The 12,348-nt window shown below is 40.4% G+C and overlaps 1 protein-coding gene across 1 annotated transcript in view; it reads right to left on the bottom strand.

Moving 5' to 3' along the window:
* The window catches only part of P4HA3 (prolyl 4-hydroxylase subunit alpha 3), a 38,733-nt gene that overhangs the window by 12,196 nt on the left and 14,189 nt on the right, over positions 1–12,348 (bottom strand). Inside the window, exons 4-7 of the mRNA XM_049889583.1 lie at positions 8,602–8,751; positions 5,850–5,901; positions 1,653–1,816; positions 744–920 (exon numbers count right to left, since the gene is read on the bottom strand). Of these exons, the coding sequence (XP_049745540.1) occupies positions 744–920; positions 1,653–1,816; positions 5,850–5,901; positions 8,602–8,751 (543 nt within the window). The remainder of the gene's footprint in view (positions 1–743; positions 921–1,652; positions 1,817–5,849; positions 5,902–8,601; positions 8,752–12,348) is intronic.

The following is a 12,348-nucleotide window of genomic DNA, read 5'->3' as shown; positions in this document are numbered from 1 at the left end:
CATGACTCGTGGTGCCTTCCCTGTGGAAGAATGAGATATACTGTCCCTTTGATCTCAATAGCGGCCACATGATTTCCTTTGACCAATGCAACATGGATAGAAGTAATATTTGGCACTTTCAAGCAGAAGATTTAAGATTCAGCTCATGGTTTGCCATCTGTCTTTTTCCCTTCCCATGAGATTGGCCATGTCCCAAATAGAGGCAGCTATGTCAGACTGGGCCCCAGAGTGAACAGAATGCGGAGCAGAACTGAAGCCAGCCCAAGACAGACATGTAATCTGAAAAAGAAACACACTTTTACTGTTATTGTCACTGAGGTTTTGGGGTTGCTTGTTACCGAGCATATCTTAGCCAAAGTTAATTGATACAAGAAAGGGAACAGCAGAGCAGCAATTAACCTACCTCTTTTTTTTTTTTTTTTCTATGATCCAGCTGTGGCTCTGTCACTAGTTAAATGGGTGACTTAATCTAGTCCTCCCTTCTCTGAACCTCAGTTTCCTCTTTAACAAAATAATGAAGCTGAACCAGATCATTTTCCACTCTGTAATTCTGTATGTCTGTGCTAGAATTTCACTCTTACCCCTGTCATTTCATCTCTTTTTTCCTACTATCAATCATATGCAGTGTTGACACGTTGAACTCCTAGACTAAAGTGTCTATCTAGGTGTCAAGGCTGCTGTTCTCTCACTCCAGCATGTGAAAACACAAAGGGAAGTTCTTGGCAGACTTTGGGAACACTCACCCATGGTTCTGCAAGCCCTTTAATTTTCTGAGCCTCCATGTCACTGACAAAGTCATGGTAGAGGACAACATAGGGCTCCAGGTGGATGACCTCCTTCCGGAAAGGCTGGAGCAGCAGGTAGGGGTTGGAGTTGGTCTCATAGGAGCAGTAGAGGCTAGGGATCTGGTAGTGAGTGGGCTGGAAGGGAAAGAGCAGATTCAGCATAAGAGAAGAAGCATCTAGGAGCCGAAACTAGTTTAGGGGATCTATGTCTTCTTTTTTTTTTTATGTCACCCTGAAGACTAAGGTACGCCTGACCCAAGCCATGGTATTTTCAATCACATCATATGCACATGAAAGCTGGACAATGAATAAGGAAGACCGAAGAAGAGTTGACGCCTTTGAATTGAATATACCATGGACTGCCAAAAGAACGAACAAAGCTGTCTTGGAAGAAGTGCAGCCAGAATGCTCCTTAGAGGCAAGGATGGCAAGACTGCGTCTTACATACTTTGGACATGTTGTCAGGAGGGATCAGTCCCTGGAGAAGGACATCATGCTTGGCAGAGAACAGGGTTAGCGGAAAAGAGGAAGACCCTCAACAAGGCGGATTGACACTGTGGCTGCAACAATGAGCTCAAGTATAACAATGATTGTAAGGATGGCGCAGGACCAGGCAGTGTTTCGTTCTGTTGTGCATAGGGTCGCTATGAGTCGGAATTGACTCGACGGCACCTAACAACAACATGACATTAAAAAAAAAAAAAAAACTGGACTGTCAGGGATACGAAACGAGGTTGTTCTGATGCTGTTTTTTTTTTTTTTTTTTTTTTAATGCATCAGGCTTTCCCCCTTCACATTTTTCCCAATTCTACATTCTCACTTTTTAGCCGAGCCTGTCCCCCTTTCCCTTTTCCTGAGAAATCCTACCTGGGAACCTAGGGTCTGACACAATCCTTCATAGGTGTCTCTGGTCTGCAGGTGGGGGACATTGGGCCTCTGGATGACAGCTTCGGCTACCATCTGCTTAGGGCTGTCTGCCAAGAGCCTTTCATATTTCAAGACATTTCTGGCCATCCTCTTATTATCTGGACCTGAGAGAAATCATAGCTGGAAATAACATACATTAACAAACAACACCCCAGGGAGTTCTGCCAAGGTTTCTTACAGTTTCATTGTCACATAGGCCTGGCAACTGAACACCCTGAGTAACTACTTGTGTCAATACACAATACCAGAAGTGTATCTGGAATTTTTAAAAAAACGATTGAGTTGGACCTTGTAGATAAAAAGGTGCAAAGAACTTTGGGAAGAAATTGGTCCTTACATTCTTAGACAAAGGAATCATGAAGATGGCTACTCTAGTGTCTTAGTTATCTACAGCTGCTATAACAGAAATACCACAGGTGGGTAGCTTTAACAAACAAATTTATTTTCTCACAGTTTAGGAGGCTAGAAGTCCAAAATCAGAGCGCTGGCTCTAGGGAAAGGCTTTCTCCCTCTGTTGGCTCTGGAGAAAAGTCCTTGTCTCTTCAACTTCTGCTTCTTGGTTTCTTGGAGATTTCCATGTGTCTTGGCATCTGTCTTACCCTATCTCTGTTTGCTAGCATGTGTTTAATCTCTTTTTATATCTCAGGAGAGACTGACTCAAGTTACACCCTACACTAATCCTGCTTCATTAACATGCAAAGACAACCCATTCTCAAATGGGATTATAACCACAGGCATAGAGGTTAGGTTTACAACACATATTTTGAGGGACACAATTTAATCCATAACATCTAGGATAGTGGGATGGTCAGTTTTATGTAGAGGGAAGAGGCCTCATTCATTCATTCTTCAACCATCCACTCAATAAATTTTCAATGAACATGTACTATGTACAAAATACTGTGATAGAGGCTAATCTCCTAGAGCTTAGAGTCTACCTGGGAAAAGAGATATCAAATAACTACCACAACAAAACATGATAAGTAAGTTTTATGAGAGAAATCCAGAGAACCAAAGCCTATAGCAGAGAGACCCAACTTATTCTTCACTGGAGAGCTAGAAGCTAATTCATTCTCAATTCTACAAAGTCTTTGAACATCCTTAACTGGTCTAGACACAGAGCAGAGCAGTATGGGACAAAGCGGTTCCAGCCTGGTCCCACAGAGTCCCAGGGAAACCTGGTAAATCTTGTCTTACTTGTGCCCACCTGTTTGTACCCACTTTGGCTGCAAGATGCACCATGGGTTGGCAGCTACCCATGGCCTGCTGGCCTCTGTGCATGGCTCTCAAGTGCATCTCAGAAAGAGGTGCTAAATTGTTCTAATGCTCCCACAGCATCTTTCTCTGAGAAGCTCAATGTGCTTCTGACCACCACTACCACCACCACCACCACCACCCTGGTGAGGGAGAAAAGGAGGGGACAGAAATTACTATCCTTTCTTAACAAGAGGAATAATACAGTTTTAGAAAATGGAAGTGTTGATCCCAAAACACCAACAAAAATATTGCAAAGCCAAAAATGAAACCAGGAATCTCAATTTGCCATAACCTACTTATTCACTGTAAGAGCACACAACTTAGGTTCCTTGGGAGAGACAGGGATTTTAATAGATCAAGCACAAAGAAATAAAGGGGTAGCTGAGTCATAATTTTGCCTTTACCTCTAACTACCCACATGTTTCCAGACCATACATCTACTTCCTTATTCTACTGTTTGCCAAATTATCAGAAAGGAAGAATGTTACTAAATGGATTCATTAAAAAATTATGAATACAAAATGTGGTATATACATACAGTAGAATATTGCTGAGCCATAAGGGAAATGAAGTTCTGATACATGCTACAACATGAATGAATCTTGAAAACATGTTGAGTGCAATGTCAGACACAAAAGGACAAATACTGTATGATCCTGTTTATATGAGTTATCTACAATAGGCAAATGTATAGAGACCGAAGTTTATTAGTGATGACCAGTGTGGGTGGGAGGGAGAAATGGAGACGTTATTGCTTAAGGGATACTGAGTTTCTGTTAATGGTGAGGAAAAAATTAGAAACAGCTAATGGTGATGGTTGTACAACATGGTGAATAATGCCAATGAATTGTACTCATAAAAATGGTTGAAATGGCAAATGTTTTGTTATATATATTTTACCACAAAAAAGTTGTGAATAAATACAATCATAAAGTCCTACATGAAATGTTTTATACATATTAAAAAACAATAGTGATTTTAGCATCTGAATACCTTGTTAAAGGAATACCTGGGGAGCCATCTACTATCAAAATTTTAAGCAACTGTTTACAATAGCAAAGAGTTGGAAGCAACCAAGGTGCCCATCAATGGATGAAGGGATAAATAAATTATGGTATATTCACACAATGGAATATTACGCATCAATAAAGAACACTGATGAATCCATGAAACATTTCATAACATGGAGGAATCTAGAAGGCATTATGCTGAGTGAAATTAGTCAGCTGCAAAACAAATATTGTATAAGACCACTATTATAAGAACTCGAGAAATAGTTTAAACAGAGAAGAAAATATTCTTTGATGGTTACGAGGGCGGGGGAGGGAGGGAGGGAGAGGGGTCTTCACTAATTAGATAGTAGATAAGAACTATAATTAAGTGAAGGGAAAGACAACACAATATAGGAGAGGTCAGCACAACTGGACTAAACCAAAAGCAAAGAAGTTTCCTGAATAAACCGAACACTTTGAAGGCCAGCATAGCAGGGGCGGGGGTCTGGGGACCATGGTTTCAGGGGACATCTAAGTCAATTGGCATAATAAAATCTATTGACAAAACATTCTGCATCCCACTTTGGAGAGTGGCATCTGGGGTCTAAAACACTAGCAAGCGGCCATCTAAGATGCATCAATTGGTCTCAACCCACCTGGAGCAAAGGAGCGTGAGGAACATCGAAGACACAGGGTAATTATGAGCCCAGGAGACAGAAAGGGCCATATAAACCACAGACTACATCAGCCTGAGACCAGAAGAAGTAGATGGTGCCCGGCTATAACAGATGACTGGCCTGACAGGGAACACAACAAAGAACCCCTGAGGGAGCAGGAGAGCAGTGGGATGCAGACCCCAAATTCTCATAAAAAGACCAGACTTAGTGGTCTGAATGAGACTGGAATAACCCTGGAGGTCCTGGTCCCCGGACCTTCTGTTAGCCCAAGACGGGGACCATTCCTAAAGCTAACTCTTCAGACAGGGATTGGACTAGATAGACTATGGGATAGGCAATGATACTGGTGAAGAATGAGCTTTTTGGATCAAGTAGACACATGAGACTATGTTGGCATCTCATGTTTGAAGAGGAGACGAAAGGGTAGAGAGGGTCAGAAGCTGAAGCTGGCTGAATGGACTCAAAAAGAAATAGAGGAGGAAAGGAGTGTGCTGTCTCATTAGGGGAAGAGCAATTAGGAGTATATAGCAAGGTGTTTATAAATTTTTCTATGAGAGTCTGACTTGATTTGTAAACTTTCACTTAAAGCACAATAAAAAAAAATTTTTTTAAATTTTTTTAAGCAAAAATTTCCAAGCACAGCAGAGCTAGGAAGAGCCTCAGACCTGTTTAACTCGCTGTGTTGGTAGAAAGGCGCTCTCTCAAGGGGGTTGAAGCTGAAATCTGCGGCTAATTGGGCAGGAAGCCTGCATAGCACAGTGAGTGCTGGTTGAAAGGGAAGGATTAATATCTCTCTGTCAAGTGAATAATCCTGCTGAGTCGCCCTCCTTCTTGCACACACAGCTCTCATTGATTTCATTCATTCCCAGGTCTACTTGCAACACCTGGGTCTTTGAAACGTCTCTGAAGAAACTGGCTCCGAATCCTGGGCTTGCTCCCCAGGGAAGCCGCACTAATATATAACTGGTTGAGTGTGGAGGAGGAAAGGGATAGGTTGATTTCTTCTTCACATTTCCTAACTTAAAAATGTCCCCCTGATGCACTGATCCGCATATAAGTAGGATTTAATCCCAAATCTGCAATGAGCCTTATATCATGATGTTAGAAGAATAAAAATAGACATCAACATTTCACTTGCGGGAACTAAAGACCAGAAGCGGAAGGGATTTTCCCGTAAATCAGACCTTTGGTTTATCTTTATCATTACGTACTGTAGAGAAGAAACTCTCGGGAGAGGCTGAGGGCATATGAAACATTTCCTGCCTACAAAAAAAAAAAAAAAAAAAAGGAAAGGAAATAGTTAACGGCACTGAGGATATCTCCTCTGACCAAATCATTAAATAGATTAATAATAATAATAACCTACAAAATATTCTTACCACAAGTAGATAATAAGACTAACTGAGATGAGCAGTAGGCTAGAAATTTAGAGGTTCTTCATTTTAATCCAGGATCTACTGCTAATTTATGTGTGGCCCTGATGCAAATCAAGTCTCTTCAGTTACAAATTACTTACTACCACCCTTACTTTGGAAGGCAGAAAATAAATTTTCTAAATAAACAAATTGCCTTCAAGTCTTAAAGCATGCCAAACCATGTGACTGCAGGGAGCTGTTTACATTTTATTGTTAAACTTAACACGGAAATATAAAAACTCTAGTAAAAATATAACTTGTTCTCCAGGCTCAGACTTCCTAGTGTCTACAAAGTTTGTGGGAGTGAGGTGACCAAACCTGTTGCCATGGAGTCAACTTCTACTCATACTGACCCTACAGGACACAGTAGAACTGCCCCATAGGGTTTCCAAGGAGGAGCTGGTAGATTTGAACTGCTAACCTTTTGGTTAGCAGTCAAATGATGCTTAACCAGTGGGTCACCAGGGCCCCAAGAGAGGTGAAGGAAGAACTAAAATGGAAACATTGCCCAGTGCATGCTAACTGCCTCGCCCGGCAGCCGTTAAGTTTCGGGCTAACTGTGGTCACAGGTAAACAGTGGCTTTCCAGACAAATCTGGGGAACAAAATTCAGTATAGATGGGCTGCTCCCCTCCTCTGGGTGCCAGGAAATACCAATTAACTGACAGAACCGGATTTCCTTTCAATCATTTTATTTTTGCATATTTTAAAAAATGCATTTTTAATGATAAGAGTAATAATAAGCACATGAATTGCTCCACTGAAATTCAGACACTGCAAGCACTTTTTTTGATAATACATAGTTTTTACATGGTTATATTTTTATATAAAAATTTTTAACTATTTTTATAATTATATTTTTCAAATATTTCATTCTACATTATTCTCAATGTATTTTTTATGTTATTACATAGTCTTCGTAGACAACATTTTTAATGGCTGCATTTTCCTCCATCCAGAAGCTACATCACAGATGACTTACCCATTCCACTATTGTTACACACGTGGATTCTTTTTAATCATTTAATATTATGAATTATTCTCTTCTATATGGGGTTTTTATATTTAACAGAGGAATACTTAAGTAATCTACAGATATAATGTCGATATTAACTCAAAGTTATAGCTTCTTCAGGGTCACTGAGTGGCGCAAACTTTGTGTTCAGCTGCTAACTGAAAGGCTGGCAATTCAAATCCTCCCAGCAGCACTGTAGAAGAAAGGCCTGGCAACCTACTTCCATAAAGATTACAGCCGTTGAAGACCCTTTAGAGTATAGTTCTACTCTGCAACACTTGGGGTTGCCAAGAGTCAGAATTGATTTGGATGGCTATGCACTTTTTTTATAGCTTCTTCAAAGTCTTTGTGAGATGAAGAGAACTAAAATACAATTTTACATCTTTTTAAAACTCAAGGGCCTACACATAAGATACAATTACAGCTTATCAAGACCAAAGTTAGGACTACTTTTGACATCCCAGTTAAATTTCTTTGGAAATGTATATTCTAAATAACGTTAAATGAAAGAGTGCAACATACATTTCTAGTGTACAGTGTCATAGTAATAGCTCACATTTTTGAGTGTTCATGACGTCTCACACATTGTGTGAAGGGCTTTACATGTAATAGCCCATTTAATCCTCACAACAACCCTTTGAGGTGAGTATCATTACTATTCCCCTTTTACAGAGAAGAAAATTGAGGCCCAGGGACATTAACAAAGTTGCTCAAGTTTTCACAGACTATGAACCCAGGTCTGTCTGATGCTGGAGACTATGGTTTAACTACTACGCTCCCCTGTCTTATTATTAGCAGTTACTTAGTTTTTAAAAATTAAAATATAATATATATATGTAAAATACATATATTAGATTTTATATTATAATGAAAGGTTCACGGAGGGACAGCTACTCCTAATTTACTGGGGTGAAAAAGGGAATATAAATCACCTACGAGACAATGCCATATGTGTTCTATTACTGTGGAATAAAAGAAAGTGCTGTAAGAGTACAACAGAGGAAAGCATGGGAAGTCTGAGGAGACCTAAGAACAACTTCCGAAAGTAGGTGACATTTGTGCCTTGTAAGGTAAGTAGAGTTTCACCAGACAGTACGAGATTGTGGAAAGGGAGTCTATCAGCGAGTAGAGGAGAAATCTATGTCATTATCCACCAATAACTTTTTTTTTTTTATAGTTAGGAAAAAAACAAAAACAAGCAAACAAAAAAGAACTAATAATTAGACACTGTATTTAAAACCCGTCTTTCAGGGTAATCTGCTTTAGTTTATCTTCTCTGAGCCTCTCCATGTCATTTCTCCATTTTCTTCCTTTATTAAAATTCAATTACTTCTCACCTCTCTTTATAAGTTAAAAATCTTCTGGAAACCCAGTTTACTCGTATGTGATATGGAAATAATAAAATAACTGCCCTGCTTAACTCACATTTTGTTCTGTTAGGAAGATGAAAGGCCTGAAAGTGCTTAGAAAATTGTGAAGCAGAAAGCGTTATACTTATCTTGATGAACACACTGAGCCTCACGTACTTCCCTACCTGGAAAGAGGCAAAAGCCAAGTGATCCAAGGCGTCTTCTAGACTTGCCTCGTCCTCTGTGTTCCACTTTCCATAAGATCCTCGGAAGAGACTGACAGCCTCCTCCAGCCACGGAATGGCATGGTAGTAATCCCCCATGTCATAGGCCACCTATAGGGGACAGAAGGCCCATCACTAAAGTCTTAGTCCACAGGTCAAGGGAAGGAAACGATAAATCAAAGAGTAAGAGGGCCTTTGGAACCCAAGAAGGCAAGTTTTACTCTTAAATTCATTTTAATTCAATTTGATAATAATTTATTAAGCATCTGGAATCTGCAAAGCATTATACTATGTGTAGAGAAGGCACAAGGGTTCTTTCACTCAAAGAATTTATAATCTAGGGGAGAAGAGAAATGCGAGCTCAAGTGACTTTAATATTGAGCAGAATGGCATGAGAACTTAAAGAATATATGCAGAATATGCTATGGAGGCATAGAGAAGGGAGGAGGCTGGGGAATCTCAGAAGGCTTCAAGGAAAAAGGAGCATCTGAAATGGGCCTTCCGTGAAGAAGGAAAAGGATTTCAACAAGCAGAGAATGGAGGAAGAGCAGTCTAAGATGAGGGAGGGGATGGCAGAAACAGAACCCAAAAGCAAGAATGTGTTCATTGTGGCTGCAGCCTACAGTAAAAGGAAGCAGAAAATGAACTTAGAAAGGCAGTATGAGCTAAGCTAATGAAAGCCTTGAATACCATGTATTTTAGGAAGATATTGCTGGTAGCAATGGACAGAATAAATTATATTCATTCCAGTATTTACTGAGTGTTTACTATGTACCTGTGGTCCCTGCCCTTACAGAGCTTATAGTCAAGTGAGGGGCACACAAACAAACCAATGATTGAAACACAGTGCATTAGACACCATAATGATGGTAAACATGGAAATGCTAGGGGAACCCAGAGGATTTGTTCTGTAGCAAATTTTGAAACACTGAGTAATACAGCAACACGTATCATACATAGCACCTGTCTCATAACAGAACCAATAAGTAAGTTTAGCAATGTCTCAGGACACAAGGTCAACATATAACAGTCCATTGTATTTGTATAGACTAGCAGCAACTAGAATATCAGAACTGCAGGTGGAATTTCCTTGAAGTTGATGTTGGAGCTGGCATGGAATTATGAAGTCACAGAGTCGGAAGAACTCTTACAAAATGATCTAATTCAGTTATAACTCCCAGGCAGGGCAGAACCTAGAGACACTGCATCTCTGTAGTCTAACCAATAAATGAAGTCCTATCCCAGGTCTATAGTTCCCCAGGTGGCACAGTTTGCACAGAAAGGTTGGCAGTTTGAACTCACCCCACAGCACCTCAGAAGGAAAGCCTGTGCTCTGCTTCCATAAAGATTACAGCCAATTAATCCAAAAAAAACACAAAATAATAAATGTTGGAGAGGCTGTGGAGAGATTGGAACACTTATACACTGCTGGTGGGAATGTCAAATGGTACAACCACTTTGGAAATCGATTTGGCGCTTCCTTGAAAAGCTAGAAATAGAACTACCATACGATCCAGCAATCCCGCTCCTTAGAATACATCCTAAATAAGAGCCTTTACACAAACAGATATATGCACACCCATGTTTATTGCAGCACTGTTTACAAAACAAAAAGATGGAAGCAACCAAGGCACCCATCAGCAGATAAATGGATAAATAAATTATGGTATATTCACACAGTGGAATACTATGCATCGATAAAGAACAGTGATGAATCTGTGAAACATTTCATAACATGGAGGAACCTGGAAGGCATTATGCTGAGTGAAATTAGTCAGTTGCAAAGGGACAAATATTGTATAAGACCAGTCTTATAAGAACTTGAGAAATAGTTTAAACTGAGAAGAAAACATTCTTTTGTGGTTAAGAGAGGGGGGAGGGAGGGAGGGTGGGAGAGGGGCATTCACTAATTAGATAGTAGATAAGAACTATTTTAGGTGAAGGGAAAGACAGCACACGATACAGGGGAGGTCAGCACAACTGGACTAAACCAAAAGCAAAGAAGTTTCCTGAATAAACTGAATGCTTTGAAGGCCAGCATAGCAGGGGCAGGGGTCTGGGGACCATGGTTTCAGGGGACATCTAAGTCAATTGGCATAATAAAATCTATTAAGAAAACATTCTGCATCCCACTTTGGAGAGTGGCGTCTGGGGTCTTAAACGCTAGCAAGCAGCCATCTAAGATGCATCAATTGGTCTCAACCCACCTGGATCAAAGGAGAATGAAGAACACCAAGGACACAAGGCGATTACGAGCCCAAGAGACAGAAAGGGCCACGTGAACCAGAGACTACATCATCCTGAGACCAGAAGAACTAGATGGTGCCCGACTACAACCGATGACTGCCCTGACAGGGAGCACAACAGAGAACCCCTGAGGGAGCAGGAGAGCAGTGGGATGCAGACCCCAAATTCTCATAAAAAGACCAGACTTCGCTTCAGAGACAGTTAATTTTCCAAATTATGCTCTGCCATACTGAAGTAATTCCAGAAATTATATTCTGTAGTCACGCAAGGTAAACCTGAGGAATCAATCAGCAGGATATTCTCTCTCTGCCATTCATGGATGCTTCTATGCTTTCAAAGAAGGAGCAAAGATTGCCACGGATATGTAAGAAAGCAGAGGCACTGAGCCATCAGTAATCCCTGATAGTCTTGCCAAAATATCTGCAGCAGTTATCAATAATGGCTTTGACTGGGCATAGCAGTGCAACATTTTCAAATAATTGCAGCATTGAGGTTTCCCTCATCTTCTGGGAGAGAAGAAAGTTTAAGTCAGTTATTACAACATCTAGACCTAGGCTCCATGAGGACCACAGAGGCTCTAGATTAAAAGATAATAACAACAGAGTCTAGTAGAACTCAAAGTGCATACAAAGAGTTTTACGGATCCCTGTTTCTGTGGATTCTTTGGGAGGACCAAAGGGATCTGTCAATTTTTATTTCGTCACTGAAAAAAAAGCATTTTCAAGGTATTATTAGAGCAAAGTTTTGGTCGGCAAAAGAAATAGATGTGAAATATCATACTTCAGAATAAATTTTCTATTTTGTCTCAGAAAAAAAAAAAAAAAAGACCAGACTTAATGGTCCGACTGAGACTAGAAGGACCCCGGTGGTCATGGCCCCCAGACTTTCTGTTGCCCCAGGACAGGAACCATTCCTAAAGCCAACTCTTCAGACATGGATTGGACTGGACAATGGGTTGGAGAGGGATACTGGTAAGAGTGAGCTTCTTGGATCAGGTGGACACTTGAGACTATGTTGGCATCTCCTGCCTGCAGGGGAGATGAGAGGGTGGAGAGGGTTAGAAGCTGGCGAAATGGACATGAAAAGAGAGTGGAGGGAGAAAGCGGGCTGTCTCATCAGAGGGAGAGTAATTGGGAGTGTGTAGCAAGGTCTATATGGGTTCTTGTGTGAGAGACTGACTTGATTTGTAAACTTTCACTTAAAGCACAATAAAAATTATTAAAAAAAAAAAAAAAAAAAGATTACAGCCTAGAGAAGCCTGTAGAGCAGTCCCACCCTGTAACAGATGAGGTCACTGGGAACTGAAATCGACTGGAACACAACAGTTTTGGGTTTTTTTTCGTTTTTTAATCCCAGGTCTGCCATTAACCTGCTGTGTTATCTTTCTGGACCCCAAGTTTCCTATTTTAAAAAGCTTGAGTAGAAGAATAATCAAAAATGATTAATTTTTTTTCTGCCAGG

This window comes from Elephas maximus, chromosome 7 (assembly GCF_024166365.1).
Source record: "Elephas maximus indicus isolate mEleMax1 chromosome 7, mEleMax1 primary haplotype, whole genome shotgun sequence".
NCBI lineage: Eukaryota > Metazoa > Chordata > Mammalia > Proboscidea > Elephantidae > Elephas > Elephas maximus.
This window is presented reverse-complemented; position numbering and strand designations above follow the sequence as displayed.